The 19,942-nt window shown below is 38.2% G+C and overlaps 1 protein-coding gene across 3 annotated transcripts in view; it reads right to left on the bottom strand.

Annotated features, from left to right (window-relative positions):
- The window catches only part of FBXL2 (F-box and leucine rich repeat protein 2), a 51,622-nt gene that overhangs the window by 23,195 nt on the left and 8,485 nt on the right, over nucleotides 1-19,942 (bottom strand). For all 3 annotated transcript variants that reach the window (XM_010712987.2, XM_031553976.1, XM_031553977.1), the window contains exons 2-3: nucleotides 13,829-13,890; nucleotides 683-737 (exon numbers count right to left, since the gene is read on the bottom strand). In XM_010712987.2, coding sequence (XP_010711289.1) covers nucleotides 683-737; nucleotides 13,829-13,890 — 117 coding nt within the window. The remainder of the gene's footprint in view (nucleotides 1-682; nucleotides 738-13,828; nucleotides 13,891-19,942) is intronic.

The raw sequence follows: 19,942 nt of genomic DNA, 5'->3' as shown, positions 1-19,942 counted from the left end.
TAGTAGTTACACAATTATAAATTAAAACAAATAAAAGGGAGAAAGAAAGACAATCTGCATTAGAAGAATGAAGAAAAGTGATTTAAAAAGTTCATTCATGTTATATAAGAATACACTTCACTGTACACGTTTCATGTAGGAGCAGAATGCTTTTCATGTTAATTAAAAAAAAAGTAAGATTAGCTCAACATAAAAGCTTACTTAGCATGCCTTCTCTATTACCTTCTGTGTGCCTTTCTTCTCTACTGGTAGTCCATTTATTTAACACCTTTTATATTTGGCAAGCAAATGATGGATGTACTTAGACACATGGTGCACATTAACTGAGCTACATGGAATTTTAAGCAGAATGTGTCTGAAAAATAGTGTTATACAGCCATGTGTTTAATAAAAAGCAAATGCCACTATGCCAAAATGGGTTTAATCCCTTCTCCAGATATAGAGCACACACTACTGGATATCTTTTCCATAGCCTTTAAAAAGAAGTCCAGTACATAGCAACTAATTTCACATATCTGAACACAAAAGTGGAGCAACAGTTTTTTTGTTTTAATAAAAGATGCTGAGAGATACTTGATTTTTTATTTTTATTTTTTAAACAGGAAGAAGACATCCTAAAGCCCTTGATTTGCAAGTAATTAAGAGCTTCCCAAAGAACAAAAACAACAATAGAAATACATACCTTGGAAACTTGTGCACATCGACACAAAGTAACTATGTCCAAGAAAGAAAATATTCTAGAAAGAAAAACAATAAGAACACTTTTATTATTAATTCAAACTAACATATGAATTCATTGTTTTATATATTTCTATGGAAAAATCACCTGTTACACAACAACAAAGTTAAATTAAATAAAAGCATTCTATTATTTTGGTTATTCAGAGTGAAGGAGTAACCCCATACCCATCATCTTGAGACAGCCAACATCTACATATGGATCAATTTTAACAAAATCTATTTTAAGTTTTCCCCGCTTCATTTCCCAAACATGTGTGAATAACAAAATATTTTATTGCTTTTAATTCAGAGAAACTGATTTATATGCCTTTATATAATGCCTGATACAATTAAAGAAATAACTTACACAACTATAGGTGAGGATTTAAGAGTCTGGTTTTTGCACTGAAGGGTTAATACTCAATTTGGTGCTATGGGTCCAGCTGTGTTTGAATGGACTCCCAACCTTAAGGAATTTGCCCATATCCACTGAGAACTCTTATGACTAGTTTCATGAATTGTGCTCTTTATTGGAGTAACAGATGAGAGATGCTTTTAAATTGTCAGTGATAAATACACTGTCCGCAGAGCACGAGTGAGTATCATTAATGTGAATAATACAGCTGACTGCAAATGCATTACATTATAAAATAACTCTCTATAGAGTTTTTTAAGTTTCCTGAGGGAAGCACTTTGTATAACTGAGTATGTAAATCTCACCCATTAGACACTCCTAAGGGAGGAAAAGAAGCTCAGTCTGTCAACAGGTCCCAGAAGCCAGTGGTTTTCTCCCTCTTTGTCTGCAATGATATCTTCCCCAAACACTTGCTCTTTAAAGCCACTTTAATACTATTTTCCTTCTTTCAGGTGGAACTTGAGTGACTATAATCATACGTAGCTTTGTTGCAACTGGTGCAAAAGAAGACTGAAAAGCTGCTAACTGGGAATGGCTGCTATACAGTTTATCTGTTCTGTAGAACCACCAAGTTCCCCTCTCTGCAATTCTAACACACAGCCTGGCTTTACTCCACTCCATCCTCTGTGCTCATCTCTTAAGAGTCAGCATACCGAGCTCCCTGGTGCTGTTAACAAGCTAATGTTTCCCTGTCTTGTGTTGCTTAGCGAACTATCGTGGAACAGACTACTTGCATATTCACTGCATTCCGCAGCAGAGGTTTCTTCAATGCTTTTCTTAAGAGAAGTATATTCCAACACATTACCTCCAATAATTATTCCACATATTTCACTTTGAGACAGTCATTCAAGCTTCACAAGTATTTAGAAGGAACTGGGGAAGTCACATGCAGTCTTATTAAGAGGATTAAATCCCCAGGGGCTCTTGGGCTGCTCACTATTTACAGAGTAAAACTATTACGTTAAACTATTATTATTAGCAGGACGGTGTCATCATATAATCATAAAGATTGGACAAGACCTTCAAGATCATCAAGTCCAACTTCCAACACATCACTATGCCCACTAACCACATCCTTAAATGTCACACCTACATGTTTCTTGAAAACCTCCAGGGATGGTGACTCCACCATCTCCCTGGGCAGCCTGTTCCAATACCGTATCACTCTTCTGCAGAAGAAATGTTTCCTAATATCCAACCTGAACCTCCCTTAGTGCAACTTGAAGCCAGTGCCTCTCATCCTATTGCTAATTACCAAGGAGAAGAAACCGATCCTCACCTTGCTGCAACTTCCTTTCAGGTAGTTGTGGAGAGTATCAAGGTCTCCCCTGAACCTCTTCTTCTCCAGACTAAGCAATCTCAGTTCCCTCAGCTACTCATTTTAAAACTTGTGCTCCAGACCCTTCAACAGCTTTGTTGCTTGTAATGAGGGGCTTAAAACTGAACACAGTACTCTAAGTGTGACTTCACCAGTGCCAAATATAGTGGAATGGTCACTTCCATAGTTCCACCAGCCATACTACTTCTGATATAAGCAAGGACAGAGTTGGCCTTCCTGGCCACCTGGGCACACTGCTAACTCAAGATCAGCTGGCACTGAACACAGACAAGGGAAATAACACGCCGATAAACATAAGGTCAGGAATCTAAGTACTAACACAAAGCATGGTGACGCAGATTTCCAAAAGGCTATGTTACAATACCTACCAAGTCTTACATCGTTAGTATATTATTTTAATTCACTTTACAAGAAACAATTACAGTTCAGAATCTAGCATTACTCTTTCGAACACTGAATCAATTCTTCATGACTGGCAACTTTTAATAGTTTTCTAAAATAAAAGTTTCATTGTCAAAACAAATTTTTGCAAAATACCATTTCCAAGCAACAACAGAGCCATTTCAAAGGATGTTCTCAGGAAATAAAATACATTAGCTTAAGCATAAAATACAGATCCCATTCCAAAATCATTTTCTTCTGCAAAGAATGAAAGATGTTACTGAAATTCACATATAAACTACCACTTGACATTTTCAGTCATCAAAGAACTGAACAGTAATAGTAACAATTCCATCTTATATCAAATCTTAACACTGAGGAGTGAACATCAGCAGTATAACAGACATGGTGATCTTAGGTTTATAGAAGCTGAAGCACAAAAGACATCTTGAAATTGTTTCTAATGAAGACCAGAAGGATTGTGACAAACCATCTCATGACTCAACATTCTTGCCTAAAGAAAGCACACAACATGCTTTGGAAGTGATGCAAGTTCTGCTGGAAGTAAGAAATAACAGAAGAAATTGCAAGATGCTGAAGAAAAGGTACTTTATATATCCCATCTACTGAGTTGTCTAGCAGTCTGCCTTCATGTTTGACTGTTTGTTACTGTTACAAGATTAATGTTGGTGCATGATTTCTGTTGAAAAAGTAGACCGAAACCAAATATGGAACAGATGTTATTTATTTTTGCTCCATTCCCTATGAAGCGACTTTTTACAAAGTAAAAAATAAAAAAAAAAGTGGTTATTTTATGTTAAAAGGAAAACTATTCTAGTAAGTGTAAAATTCAAGACACTTCTACGTTTATTTTTGTTCTAAAGATACTGTCTTGAAACGCGCCTGAAGCTGCCCTCCTCAAAATAGGTAATTTAAACAATGTGAGGATCCAGCAAAATCAGAATCATTATTATTCAGTTAATAACAGCATAAATAGGAATTACTAGTAAATTATTCTATAAGTGCTAAGACTCGTTTTGCCAACTTGTTTCAAAATTTCCACACTGTTCTCCTTTTTTCCCCTCTATAGTACAGTCTTATATGCAAACCACTGAGACAACTGCTCCTCTGCTTCCAGCCCCACAGAACTCCAAGGCACATCCCTACCAGTCAGGAAAAATACCCTACAGGAGACAAGACAATAGCATTTTAAAGGCTTTAAAATCCAACCAAAGAACTGAGACGGAGATGGCAACACTGATGTTGTCTGGTGCTTACGGTGAAGGGCTATGTTAGCAGGCACTTGTAATTTTACAATGTGGAAAAAATTACCATGTAGGCCAGCTGATGGTTGTATAGCACATCTGTCCTCTATGACCATAATTATGTAGGTGGAAGCTAATGCAGCCAGCAGCCGGATTAATTTCCACTTAAATCTTTGGCACAGATTAGTTAAGGAAACTGGAAATGTAACTAGTTAACAGATTCACAGTGAAGTTTAGGATAATCTGTACTCACTTCCTGTACCCAAGGCCATTATTTTTCCTTAGTTATCCTGCATCGAGCCCAAGGAAGATAATCTGCTTACCCATAATCAGAGTTCTTCAAGCCTCTTCGTCCCAGGGCATACACCTCTCTGGACACATAAGTGCCTCATAAGCTTGGCCCTGGAGATCTTTCAATGCTAACAGTACCTGAAGTATGCATGCAATTCATGCCAGAGGCACAAAGACTGGCACAAGCTCACAGTTCCCCAACTCCATTAAGGTAAACTTGTATTTGGCTTAAGTCTAAATTCCAGAAAATTAATATTCTTGATTTGAAAGCCTGCAAGGGATGGAAAATCACCACCTTCTCTGATAGTTTGTTCCACTGGCTAATCACGCTGTTATAATATTTGCCTTATTTCCAAGGTGAATGTCTGACTTTCAGCTTTATGCTTTCCTCTACTTTTCTTCACCAAATTAAAGAGTGCTTTCGCAGTTAGTACTTTCTCCTTATGGAGTTTTAAAATCACTTATTATGTCACCTCTAATTCCTTTATTTCAGTTCTTTAAATCTCATTTCTTCTGCACGTTCTTTTCCAGCATGTTTCTTCAAAGACAGACATCTAAAGCAAATGTAGCATTAAAAAGTTTATTAGTTCCAACAAAGCTGTACACAGACACAAAGCATTATTTTACCGCTCCCATTTTCACAGCCTTTTTGACACAGAATCAGACAAGGAACTTACAGTATCTTATACATTTCACTCTCACATCCTCTACTACGATGACACATCCCAGACCACAGCACTTGATGCGAGAGTGAAATGGGACACTCCTTAGTCCTATATCCCTGCAAAATTAAACTGTAAAATTAATCTTGTTTGAAGGTACCTCTATTTAATGTCATTCAGACTTCCTTGGGAGTGCCTTTTCCTCACATTTATTTCTGTGTAACTCTTAACCTCCAGTGACTTCTGAAAGAGTGATTTCCAAAACATGGGGTAGAAGAAAAAAAGCATTTGGTCTATCTACCAGCCAGTTACAACAACTGTTAACCAAATCTGAATCTTTTCAACATGTATTTATGTACTGTACAGTGCTCATTTTAAAATCAAAATGCCAAATGTTAAAGTCAAACGCATTTGTAGATGCATGTAATTTGGTTGGTAGAGCCAACTGATTGTTTAATCTCAGAGTGATACTGTCTAACCAATTCTTCCACAAAATCACAACAACTGTTAATTATATTCCTTTCTTTCTATTTTCTATTAAACAAGAATAGATCTACATCAAGATTTTCCTCTACATATTGAAAAGGAGGCTGTGTTTTCTGGTCACCTCCCATATACTTCCATACATACTTTGTTACTCCCATGTGCTATAAACAGAACTGTGTCTTTCCAAAAGCAGAAATGGCTGATGTCACTTCTATTATTTGTTTCCTTTCCTGTGGAACCACAGAAAGAAACAGCTATTTTTCAAAATCCAAACACTGCACCACTTACAGAATGAGAAACAAAACTGTTCAAGAGTCAAACTGCTTCTCTCTCATCTCTTTAAGGCCCTTGCCAATCTGATCAGATAGGGAAGAAGCTTTTGCAGAGCATGTGCTGTTCTTTCAGTTTATTACTAATCAAGTTTGAATGCATATAGTTGCAGTCTTGCCACCATCACAGAATCATCCTGTCTTTCTCTAAAATGACATATTCAGTAAATACCAAACACCATTATAAATATTTATATGTGGAAGGTTTAGCTTCGCCCTTCTTTTCCCTGTCTTATCAAATGCCCTCCTATGATATGAGATACCTCACCAACAACTGCAGTTCAGCAGCACTGTACAAAGGCTGCAGTAAAATAAAAGCAGCTAAAAAAACAGAGATCAACTGAACAATCATACAGCAAGTAGAACCCTGCATTAATACATTTTTAGGTAGGGACATGCTACATTGCAAATTCCAGTAATACCTTATTCAGTAAAAAAACCCATAATATATACGCCTTGGAAACATAAATGGTGAGACATATTAAAGACTTAAGGAGCCTGACTTTTTTTTTAAAGCATCTTAGCTTATTTCTATCAGATTTGTTTTCAGCAGCATGTCATGAACTTCTACTCAAAGCAGAAATCAACTGTATTATCTACTGTTTCACCTTTCAGGTCAATTATTAAAATAAATCCTTTTTTACTAGAGATGTGCTATCTTCTGAAGTAAAGCATTTAAGCTAGAAACTGTGAAACACACTGAAATTTTCCAGTAACTTTTACCCCACAATCGCCAATTGTAAACTACATGGACTACAACGCCTTTCTCAGCTAATCTAAACAGCAAGTCTTTCATTTACAAACCTGGCACCAAAAAACACTTCTTCACATGCCAAACCTTTGCTTTTGCTCAGTTATTGCTACACAATACCTACACAAATATTAGCAATTGCCAAAGAACAGGCTGTCTGCACAATGCCTAACATCTATTCTCAGTTTAAACTGAACTCAGCTTTTCCTACAAACAGTCAGCTTTGCTGGATTCATTTTATAGCTATACGACAGCATTTAATTTTTTATGGTCTATACACTAGTTGCAAGACAAGGGGATAATGTCACTCACTCAATTTAAAAAGATTTTACTTAAAGCATTATCATATGTAACAACTGCAGTATTCTCAGTACTTAATTCTCTTAGTATCCTAAGGAAAGTCCCCATTGATCAAATCAAGCAGGGACTGGTCTGTTTAACTTACCATCAAACATACAGAATACAACCACCACGTTACATGGAAATTCTGTCAATGATGAAATTAATAAACATTATACATTATACAAATCATTCAGTAACTTCAGTCTGCAAATGAAATACAGAAGATATCACAGGAATGCAACATTTTGTGTCTTTGACGTATAGTCACTTGGATATTATAGACATAAATGCAACTTAAAAAGTCTTGTTTTTGTAACCTTTTAGAAGTCAAGTTGCAGACTTGAACATAAAATACATATAGGACATACTCAGGAAAATTTAAACCCATGAAACAGTTTATGTAATGTTTTCCAAAAAGTCAGCCTTCCTAAAATTAGAATACTTGCAGAGGGGGGAATGCTCCAGACTTCTAGCCTTTAAAAGCCTAGTGGACTGTCCAGTTCAGTCATTTCTTAGAAGGGGTGGATGAGATGCAAGGTTCTGCATTTTCTAAAATTTACATGCTGCAGCTCACATGACTGCCCTGTTTCATTAAATTTTTATCAAAGTTTTATCTACAGAAACCATCAGGTTTTTTTTTTTGTTTGTGAGGCATCAGAGCAGCAGCAGAAAGGATTCCATAAGGAACAACAAAGCTCAGCTAGAGATCTTCAGTAATTTAAAGAAATGGATATGATAAATGACAACACAACTTCTTTGAGACAGAGAGGAAACTGAGCAGGAGATGCAACCCAGGGAGGAACACCTAAGGCACCCATACAGGCTGGGTCAATCACATGCAAAGCAGCTTTGCATGAAAGGACATGGGGATCCTGTTGAGCACCACTTCGAACACACCTCCAAGCAGGAGGCTTTGAGAACACATCAGCAAGTTAAAATATCTGATGGAAGTAAGGACAACAGATTCTCCCCAGCAGGGCCCAGCAACAGGAAAACAAGTGTTTCCCAACACCAAACTAGCGTGGTTATGAAGCCCCTGTACCTGTAGGCAGTCAAAATTCAAATGGGCAATGCCAGGAAATGCCTGGTGTAGCTGACCCTGTTTTCAGCAGTGGGTTGGACTAGGCAATCTCCAGAGTTTGCTTCCAACCTCAGCTAGCCAATTTTATGAATAACAATTTTATTTTTATAAAGTGATTTCATGAAGTAAAATTTGGCAACTATAGCACATTGCTAAATAAAAATAGCCTACTGAATATTTAAGAGTGGTTTACCTGGCAGCCCACAGTTCCAGTGCAATCTGCAGACCATTCCAACTATCCTACTAAGCATCTTTTCCCAGGAGAGAAGGGATTACGCAGTCTGGGCACCAAACAACCAAAACTAAATGCACCCAACTCTGTGAGCTCAAAGCTCGACAGACATGGAAAACAAACAAATGTATGATGCTCTGGTGGTATGCAACCTAGGGATGTTTCATAAACCTTGATCCTTACAGCCATAAGGGTTATGGAAAATTTAGTCTTTGGACTAGGATGAGCCTTGGCTTAATCACACCTGGAGCTATGCTACTGTCAGGAATAAAACTTTTTTTTCAATGAATTCTTATCCTGATGCTCGTGTCTGTGTCAGGAAGGCATGGCTGAGAAAGCTCACCTCTTCTGTAGATACCTTGAAAGTTACTGACAAAAAACCCAACCCAACGAACACAAAACAACACAGTATAAATAACAATACCAAGTATTCAAACTTTTGCATGAATAACAAAAGAAATGAGAATAATATATTGTGGGTATTTTTGTTAGGAGTTTCTTCTGAATTACCTTTCTTCTTTGATTGTAATTTTAGTATAGAAATGAGGAACAATAATTTCACGGAGGGGTGAGGGAAAATTACATATGAATGAAATGACTGTTGTATCACTGATACTTCTAAACATTTGGCTTTGGTAATTTGTTAATCAAGAGTGAGTTTAAACAAGGCTTCAACTTCAAGGACAGTACAGCTCCAAATGGAATTAGATCTTGATTAGTTAAACAGCAGATTCTAAAGAGAGGCTTAAGAGTATATATATGGAAAAAAAAATCAAATACCAAAATGAAACAAACAACTGGTAAAGCATGATCCTGAGTTGTGCAAGTCACCGTTACATTCTCTTTAGCTGTTATTCCTGCTTTGAATGCTCATTGCTTTTATTTGGTCCAATATGACTAATCCATTGCAACAAGCATGTTTGTAACTAAGCGATACTATTCATATTGAATCAAGTAATGCTGAAGCAGTACATTCATAAGAAAGTCCCAGTTGTTCAAGCATAAACATTAAACAAAGTATTTCCTTTTCATAATGCCTGAATTTTACTCGGTATCTTGGCAAAGCGGATTTTCCATTCCCAAATCTCCTCTTCTGCATTAGTACCATACATAAAGGCACTCATACAGTTCTCAGTTTGTGCTCTTACAGCCTCTCACATTTTAAGAAGAAATTCCATTTCAAACAATTCTGTTCCAAACATCCAATTTTAAGATTACTCTTGCACTTGTTTATGAACAAACCCAAACCACTTAACTTAAACATTACATAGAAGATGGCAATTACCTCCTCCACTTACAAATGACCAAACTTGTTTGATATGAGCAATCATTTTTGAGTGCTCAGTACCTCTTAAAGAATTTGGAAATTGTATACGGAGTAACCAAGTGGTAAGTCAAAGAACTGGAAAATAGAAACTTGCATTTGATACTGATCTTGGTAAGAATTCCATAAACAATGCATGTATTTCGAAAGCAAAAAAATCTATCATCTGAAACATGGCTCATTTTACCCAATTCAACTCATTTGTGTAATTGAAGACTGCAGCATTTCACCTTGAATGGCAAAGATAGCTGTTCAGTGCTTGACAATCTTAGAAAAACCTTCCTGTTTTACAATGCACACACCATTTTCAAGTTTGTTTTAGACCATATTTCTTGTCTCTCTCGCAGACTATAATATTAGAATACTTCCAGCAATTTCAATATTTAGAATCAGAAACGACTGCATCGATAAATCAACTGTGTTTACAAAGATTGTTAATCTAACTGATTGCATAGGAGCTGCTTATTAATAAAACTTATTTGATTAGATTCTGGGATGTAAACACAAATCTATGCTTTCTGTAAAGGGAAGTCTAATAGTGCCTTGTGAATGTAGCTTTCATTGAGCAAAATAAGTTCCCTGATTTGCATGCCAGAAATACATCTAAGCAAGCATTTAGTGCACAGCAGCTACAACACTCCAAACTCTCATTAACTTCCCAATATAGAAAACTGCACTATATAAAGACAAGGGCAATATATTTATTAACCATAAATAGAGACTAAAGTTGATAGTGAGGAAGAACAATAAGACTGGGAACAGCACATCTAAATCCAGACTCAGGCCTGTAGAGTCACACACCCATTTCCAGTGGTCCTTAATCACAAAGACATGATTAGAAAAGCAAACAAATGATCAGAGTGAACTGGGCATGGGACAAGATAGAGCTCTCAGGGAAGTGATGAAATAGTTTGATCTTCAGCCAGGAAAACAATAGAATTTTAATAATTAAGACTATGACTTAGTAAGTATTTTAGAAAAGTTTTATACACTTATCAACCATTGATAAATAATATCACAACACCAGTGTAATTTTTATTTAACATGGTTTGTCCAATGATAAAATAGTCATTTCATTTCTCTGTACCCTCACAATTCTCATGGTAGCACACCTAATCTCAAATAAACATTGAGGATACAAGTTGCAACTGTCAGATTAATCTGCTTTTATTAGAAAACCTTCCAATTACTCTCAAGTGGGAACTGACTTCAAAATCTTTCAGTGATTTAGCTCGAATTCAGAACAGAACTTCTGCTACATCCAAGAAAACAAGACTTGATCAATAGCCTGGTTGGTGGTCAATGAACTCCCTTTGGAACATGGAAAAGATCTCACATTGATCTTCTTAGAAGCTGTGTGCCAGCCAGTGGTTTAATACGTGCTATGAATGAGGGAAAAAAGCTGAGAAAGAAAAAATGGCTAAACGGGGTTTTAAAAGTCACAGTTTTGTTCAAATTAGATGCAAAGTTTCAAAATCAGGAAGACTGCTGTGTTATTGAGAAAAACACCAACAAAAAGCACCATGGAGTAATACAAAAACAAAAGAAGCATGAAAATACATAATACCTTATTAGCTAATCCACAACCTGCAAATTCTTATTTACAAGGACAGGTGCTGCTGGAGGACAACTACTGAGTTCCTCTCCTAACTTGGGTCCCAAAACTTTCCTCTTCTTTTGTATTTGACTGAATGCTTAAATTTGAAGTCTGAAGACTAAGACTTATTATTCAAGTATGTGAACCCTTCAAGTACCATTTATAGCAGAAGTCATAACTTCTACATTTAAGGTACAATTCATGAACATCAGAAGTTTGTTGGCATGAAGGAAATGAAAATGGTTCAAGTGACCAAAAGTAAACATCTCTACTGCTGACAACATAGCCAATTTTCATTTCTTGAGTAGCTGGAATAAATGCAAGAATAACAAACAAGAATAAAAAAAGCCCACAAAGAGCCAAAACCATTATAATCTCCCTGGACAATTTTTCAAAATAAAGTAAAACTTAAAGAAAACAAGATAAGCAGATACATGCTTTTACATAGTACTTGTTTTTCCCCACAGCTTCTGTTTACAGGTCCTTCAATACTTTCACAGTAACCAAAATTGCATATATCATCACTGCTTTGTTTTACAATCCAGTTTCTGAAGCTTGCCATTCTTATATCAAATCTTCTAGCATGGAATGCTAGCACAGGTGCTTATTTTAACTTCAGAGTACACGATCATTGCAATAAATGAGTATGTTTTAAAGAGTGGTAGTATTCCTTAAGCCTGCCAACAGAAAAATATTTCTCAGTATTAAGGAAAACACTGGCCTGCTTTTTATAGTCAAACTACTTAAACACTCAATGCAAATGAGAATAAGACCAACCCTTGCAACACTTTGCTTTACCATCAGTATCAAGATATTAACCACCTTTTTCCACATGTCAAGTTTTAGTGTTTTTTTAATATTTAAAACAAAGCTGAAGAATTTTCCAATAGTTTCATTTTGATGTAAGCAAGAAAAAAGCTACATGCATTTGATGACACTTCACATTTACTATTCAGCTCCTGTGCTGTAAGCAAAATGTTTCCACTGCAACTGATTTACTCCTCTTAATTTAAGGGCAGACTGCATAGTTAATATGACAAAAATTAGGATGTTCATTACACTCAATACAGCAATACTGAACCTGTTCTGTCACACTATTTTTAAAACATGTTGCAACATAAATGGTTTTAGGTTTTGAAAGGCATTTGAGCTCAGGCTTACAAAAGCATTTACGTTTCCAAGCATGAAACAAATTCCCCACAGATAAGCCTTTCTTTAGGCACTCACGTTAAGACAGTCCCACAAAGAAAGCTAAGGCACACCATGTAATTACTAAGTTGTTTCAGAATAAAACATATTTGCTGTCTCATTTTCTAAAGTACATCAACAAATTCTGATGAACTACGTAGATAGGATGCTTAACACCTGTAACAGTGGAAATCACAGTTATTTCCATAGAAGACAGTCCTACTGCTAGAAAAGATGTGCTTCAGATTCAGAGATATGGCATGAGTGCAACAAGCAGTGTTATTAGAATTTGTGTTTAGGGTATTATTTGGTTCATTTACTCACATTTTCCAAACAGTTCTACAAGGCTAATTTACAATTTCAGCACCACACAGAACTGGTACTTTGGAACAAAAATGGAAATCTTTCAAAAATCCAATTCCTTTAACAAAAGGCTGTTGCTTTAACACCACCAAGTGAACACTGTGATAGTACAGACAGTACAAGAAGGAATAACATTCTAGAAACACATTCTGAATAAACAAGAATGCAACACATCATTGCTTCAGATATTATCCAACATCAAAGCAGATAGGAAGCAATAATGTACACGCTCTTCTTTAGAGTACTAATAAATCAGCTCAGTTTTAATAACATCATCACTAAAAACTGTAACTGCACCATTATATGCAAACATTTCTTTTTGCACAGAGTGGACTGTAATGAAAACTATAGGCAAGTAGAGAAGACACTGCTGAGCAGGTTCAGTTTTACCTCTCATGTAGTCACATTTTGCAGTTTGCTCTTGCTCAATTTGTTCCAGGTTGCTTTCATGTGAAGACATTCATCTGTATTTACCTCAACCGTGGGCTAATATTACTGATCATGATGTTGTAGCTAACTAATCACACAGTAGCAAAGGAATGGCTGGCCAAATGATTACAGCAAGTAAAATTCTTCTCTTGGTTCTGCCACGTGTAACACGGACTGACAATAAGGGCGACTGGCAGTGCTTTTCACTGCAGTGTATTTTTGAAAGCTTTGAAGTTATATTTATGTTGGTTATAACAAAGTTAATAACAAAAAGAGTGAGTAACCATCATAGAGAATTACATTAGAGAAGGGATCATACACTCTTCAGACGGACAAACATCATGTAATGTGGAAAAGAGTTGGCTATATATACTAAAGACGTGGACGATACTTCACTTTTTCTAATATGCAACAAAAACATCACTAATAAATTACATCATCCATAGTATAATGTAATTTGAACAGATTAAAACAACTCGAGAGCAACCAAAAGAAAACAGGTCGAGGAATTCCAAAATCTAACAGACATGCTGCCATTTATTTCAAGAATGAATAGCATTTTGTGGTTTGTAAGCCACATAAGCAGTAAATTATCCTCACATTTTTAGTTCGTAAGATGTTATCTTGAATTACCTTAACAGAAGTTCTTTGGGCAATTTTTTGTTAATAAGGGCTTCATCGTTATTTGAGAAAACCTGGAAACAGAAAGAAAAAAATTATTTAAAAAGACCAACAAGAAAAACTGCCTTTAGAGAGTCTTTTCACCTTCTTTGTAGGTGATTAATTCTTTTTAATTACCATTAATGCAAGTTTTCAACATATTATTTGGTAACCCTACAAATGATTTCAGTACACATGACGCAGCCACACATACACTTGCTCTTTCTTAGTGCTAAAATTTAACTGCACAAAACTTATGGAGCCACTTCGTAATCATCAAACAGAATGAAGCACACCCCGAAAAGAAGTACTTTAGGTAGCAATAAAAGATTCGGCCATAGAAAGACACATACAAACATGCACTATTGGCACACTTTAGAACCGTTCCATTAGAGAAAGTGGACACATTTTATACTGTGTGTTCTATACAGTTCTACACTCTTTGGCACAAGTACATGAAAACTGAGAAACTATGCTAATGTCATGATTTAAAGAACTTACTGCCACAGTAGTATGGCAGCAAGAGTAGTATGGCATTTCAAGAAATGCTGCAAGAATAAACCAAAGTGCCTCTCACCCAGAATTTCCTATTACTGATGTGTCTCCCAAGAAAACATTCAGTTCCACCATCAAGATTACAAGATTAGAAAGCTGGAATTTCCTTCTAGCTGCCATGAAGAACCTCTTTCTTCTCTTCCAGTATGTGCAAGGAAGACTTCAGAACTAGCTGTACACCACTGTTTCTCAGTTTTGATACCACAGCAAAAGCCACTTTTTGCACCCACCAACTCCAGTTTAATTAAGCTTCCTTTTCATGCAAATGCAACAATACAGTTACCATAGACTCAAATCTCAAATCATGTGCATTTATACTCCAAAAAGATAACTCTAGCTCCTTCTCAGAAGACACACTACTTGCTTTAGCAGTTCCATACAGCTGACCACAGGTTCAGGTTTGCACTGATCTGCCCTACATCTAATAGCCATCGCTATCTGTATTTTCACCCTTTACGTTGAAACACACCACATACATCACTGGTTTCAGAATTACTTGACTGCTTCAGAGCACTGAAATTGATAGATTTATGGATTTATGTGCACATTTGCCATTTAATATTACGTGTCACTCACAGCTTGTAGGTTACAGCATGGAAACAGTATACATTAGGAAATCTTTTCTTTAGAGAAACAGTCAAAACAAAGGCTTAGTTGTAATTATTGCTGCATCACTCTGAAAATGGATAATGCCATCCTCACAGAGCTTAAGATCACCAAGGCGATGGTGGTAATATTCTTGTGCATCACAGTTAAAAAATAAGTCAAAAAAGGAAGTTACCTCCAAGAGTCACACTGACACACAAGGTCAGTGGTAAAACAGACAAGTGAACTTAGATCTTGTTAATTCTGGTCCAGTATCCAAAGATTCAGTACCACAGACTGCTACAAATCCTCTTTCAACTTCATCACTCTACAGTTGTAGATGCTTCCTCAAAAGCTTTGATATGCATCTAGACTGTACTTTCCATTTATATGCATAAATATGTTTTAAAATATAGCTACCCTGCAGACTGTTACTAGTTTACAAGCAGTTTATCCTTTTGCCAGAACAAAATCTATTATTATCCTTCCTCTCTTTATGCTGGAGACTGCCAGATATACAGTAACAGGCACATATGCTCACTGTGTGAAGAGGATGCAGCTTTTAAGTTAATAAGCTACGAGCAAATTACTATCTAATAAAAACAGATACAATGCATGCTCCAGCTGATATTTGCAGCTACTCATCATAGAATTATCACAGAATGGCTTGGGTTGCAAGGGACGTCAAAGATCATCAAGTTCCAACCCTCCTGCTGTGGGCAGGGTTGCCAACCACTGAATCAGTCACTAAACCAGGTTGCCCACAGCCCCATCCAACCTGGCCTTGAACACCTCCAGGGATGGGGCACCCACAACTTCCCTGGGCAGCCTCACCAGTGCCTCACAATCTTCTCAGTGAAAAATCTACCTGACATCTAAACTGAAACTCCCTTCTTTTAGTTCAAAATCATTGCCCTTCTTCTATCACTATCTTTCCATGTAAAAAGTTGATCTCCTTGCTTTTTATAAGCTTCCTTTATGTACTGACCACAACCCTCTGGCTGCAGCTTTTCAATTAACTCCTCACCCAACAAACAGTCTGACCTTCCAAGCCATCTCTCTCCAATTTACAGAGGATGTAGTGTAGAACCATGTCAAAGGCCTTGCAGAAGTTCATGTAGATGACACCAGTTGTCCTTTCTTTGTTCACTGATGCTGTCACTCATTGTAGAAGGCCATCAGATTGGTCAGGCACAATCTGTCCTTGGTGAAGCCATGCTGGCTGTCTTGGATCACCTCCTTGTCTCCCATGTGCCTTAACATGCCTTCCAGGAGGATCTGTTCCATGATCTTCCCAGGCTCACTGGTCTGTAGTTCTTCATTTCTTTCTCCCTTTTTTAAAAATTGGAGCAAAGTTTCCCTTTTCTCCAGTCACCAGGGACTATGCTGATAGCCAAGACTTTTCAAATATAATGGATAGTAGGTTGGCAAACACATCAGCCAGCTCCTTCAAGACCCTGGCACGCACATCATAAGGCCACATAGATTTATAAACATCCAGTCTCACAAATCAGTCTCAGACTTACTCTTCTCTTACAGTGGGAGGTATTTTGTCCCTTCAGGCCCCACCTAGAGGTTCAGAGACACAAGAGACATGAGAAGCTTGGCTGACAGTGAAGACTGAGGCAAAGAACTCACTGAGTACCACACCCTTCTCCATGCCTGCTGCAGCCAGTTTTCCCTTCTTATTTATCAGAGGGGGTAGACTCTATTTGGATTGTCTCTTCTGAACAATGTACACGTAGAATCCCTTGTTAATCTTCACATCCCCCATCAAGTGCAGTTCTATCTGTGCCTTGGCTTTCACAATCCCATCTCTGCACATCTGGAGGGCATTCCTGTATTCTTCCCAGGCCACATGTCCCTGCTTCCACTGTCTGTGTGTGTGCTTAACTCCCAGTTCTGCCAACTCAGCCATGCCAGTTTCCTGCCTTCTCTGCTTTTTTTCCTATACCGACGGACAGAGCTCTTATGCTCTCAGAAAGGTATCCTTAATTAGCTGCCACCTCTGCTCCTTTATCTCTTAAGACAACTTCCCAGGGGACTTCATCCAGCAATTCCTTTAACAGCCTGAGGTTCACTGTCCTGAAATTCAGGGTCCTGACTTTGCATTTTGCCAGGTCCATCTTCCTCAAGATCACGAACTGTACCAGGGCATGGTCACTGCAGCCCAGAATGCCTCCAATCTTAACCTCTTTAATGAGGGTTGGTGAGCACCAGGTCCAGTAACGCTTCTTCTCTGGTCAGTTTGCCTAATGCCTGGACCAGGAATTTAACTTCTACATTAAAAAGCAAAATCATTACAAATCATAGCGCAGATTTTTGGGAATGCTTTGTAATTTTCTCTTGTGGGAAAGCTGAAAATCTAAACCTACAACTGAACCATACTCCTGGCAACTCTTATGGGAAAAAGACCTTCAATCTTTGTTTACATAAGATATAGTTAGAATTTAAAGTTGGAACGGCAGACTATGTTAAATAAATGAAGTGAGTATGACCTGTATGTTTGCATTTAGGAATACAAATTAAACTGAAAAAAAAATTTAAAGCAGCTTTTACTCCTCCTTTTAGGAAGTAAGCAACACAAAGTACCATGCCTCTAACATAAGTTGCAGATGAGGCCAGAAACAGATTCAAAGCTGTTTTCTCTCATACACTTCTACATGTTCATGTATGCGCTGGCTACAGTACCACACCATCAAGTATTGTTTTCATAGAATTAGCATATTTAAATAAGTGAAAAAGCAGATTAGCTTCTAGAATGATAATGCATTTGCAAGTCAGAAGACAGTGCCATCTTTATTGGCTCTTCAGTACTAGATTTTGGCCAAATGAAGAGCAGACATGTGATAAGGTGTTGGTGTCTTTTAGATGAAACTACGTGAAGCGATTTTGACAGTATGCAACTGGAATCAAAAGAGAATGTGCAAAGGGGACAATGTATTTCTTTGAAGATTTCCTGATGATCTGAAACTGCCATTAATCACAGAATTTGCTAGTGAAGTAATTACCATACGTGCATATATCTATCACCTCTCTGAGGTAAACAGTACTGCCCTACTAAATTTTTAAACCGTGACTTTGCTACCTCTCTATTTGAAAAAAATAAAAATAGATAAAACCTGCCAAGGAAGTGTTCATCAACTGCTGTGAAAATATTTAATAACCTTGACAAATCTATTTTTCCTTACAGTTAGAAAGCACTGACAACTTTCTCTCACTGAAACTTTTTCTCTCAGAAAGTGGTCAGGCACTAGAATGGCTGCCCAGGGAGGTGATGGAGTCGCTGTCCCTGGCAGTGCTCAAGAGGTGTCCGGATGAGGAGCTACGAGATATGGTTCCCTCAGTAGGGATATTCATCCCTACTGTATGGATATCCCTCAGTAGGGAGCAAGTTGTCATCCAGCTTGAAGGCTGTGCCGACACGTCTTCTGAACTGCGGAGGTTCCTCTCCAGCACTCAGAGGATACTCCTTTGGCTTCTTCTGGAACTATTTTTTCTTTTTAATTGCTTCACTGCATATAAATAGAGCATATAAACACATTGTGCAAATAGATCAATTCCAAAAAGAATAATCTCATCTTTTGTTTCCTCTTCCACATTGTGAAATGTAATGATTACCACCAGTCTCAGAAAATAACTTTCCCATACATCACAGTTAGCTTGTTAGCATTAAAAGCATCCACGTGATACTCTCTTGTGGTCTAACAGTGATAAATCTCTCCTGTTTACACCAGAATTACTGAGTTGAAGCAATCCCTTTTTGATGGGATTGCACACACATGATTTTGTACCCCATTGGCAAGGAACTGTGGTATGAGGAACCTATCTCCTGGATGACGTGCTTGATCACATGAGGAATGAGTGTGTGATCCGAGACAGCCAGCACGGCTTCAGCAGGAGAAGGTCATGCTTAACCAATCTGGTGGCCTTCTATGGTGGAGTGACAGCATCGGTGGACAAGGGAAAGGCGACCGATGTCATTTACCGGGACTTGAGCAAGGCCTTTGACATGGTCCCCCACCACATCCTTATCTCCAAATTGGAGGGGTGTGGATTTGATGGGTGGACCACTCGATGGATGAGAAACTGGTTGAAAGGCCACAGACAGAGGGTGGTCATCAATGGCTCTGTGTCCAGGTGGAGGCTGGTAACGAGCGGCATCCCCCAGGGGTCTGTCTTGGGACCGGTGCTCTTTAACATCTTTATCAATGATATTGATGACAGAATCGAGTGTACCCTCAGCAAGTTTGCTGACGACACCAAGCTGAGTGGTGCGGTTGACACGGTTGAAGGAAGGGATGACATTCAGAGGGACCTCGACACGCTAGAAAGGTGGGCCAGGGTGAACCTGATAAGGCAAAATGCAAAGTTTTGCACTTGGGCCGGAGGAATCCCAGGCATCCATACAGACTGGAAGGAGCAGTCATTGAGAGCAGCCCTGCAGAGAAGGACCTGGGGGTCTTGATAGATGAAAAACTTAACATGAGCCAGGACTGTGCCCTTGCAGCTCAGAAGACAAACGGTATCCTGGGCTCCATCAGAAGAGGGATGGCCAGCAGGGACAGGGAGGTGATTGTCCCCTCTACTCTGCTCTTGTGAGGCCCCATCTGCAGTACTGTGTGCAGGTCTGGAACCCCAGTACAAGACAGAGAGCTGTCGGAGAGGGTCCAGAGGAGGGCCGCGAAGATGATCAGGGGACTGGAGCACCTCCCCTATGAGGACAGGCTGATGGAGCTGGGTTTGTTCAGCCTGGAGAAAAGAAGGCTGTGGGGTGACCTCATTGCAGCCTTTCAGTACCTAGAGGGAGCCTACAGACAGGAGGGGAATCAACTCTTTGAAAGGGTAGATAACTGCAGGACAAGGGGAAATGGTTTAAGTTGAGGAAGGGAAGATTTAGGTTGGATGTCAGGGGGAAGTTCTTTACAGAGAGAGTGGTGAGGTGCT

The sequence above is a fragment of the Meleagris gallopavo genome, chromosome 6, assembly GCF_000146605.3.
Source record: "Meleagris gallopavo isolate NT-WF06-2002-E0010 breed Aviagen turkey brand Nicholas breeding stock chromosome 6, Turkey_5.1, whole genome shotgun sequence".
In the NCBI taxonomy this organism is placed as follows: domain Eukaryota; kingdom Metazoa; phylum Chordata; class Aves; order Galliformes; family Phasianidae; genus Meleagris; species Meleagris gallopavo.
The sequence above is the reverse complement of the archived record's forward strand: the minus strand, read 5'-3'. Positions and strand labels throughout refer to the sequence as shown.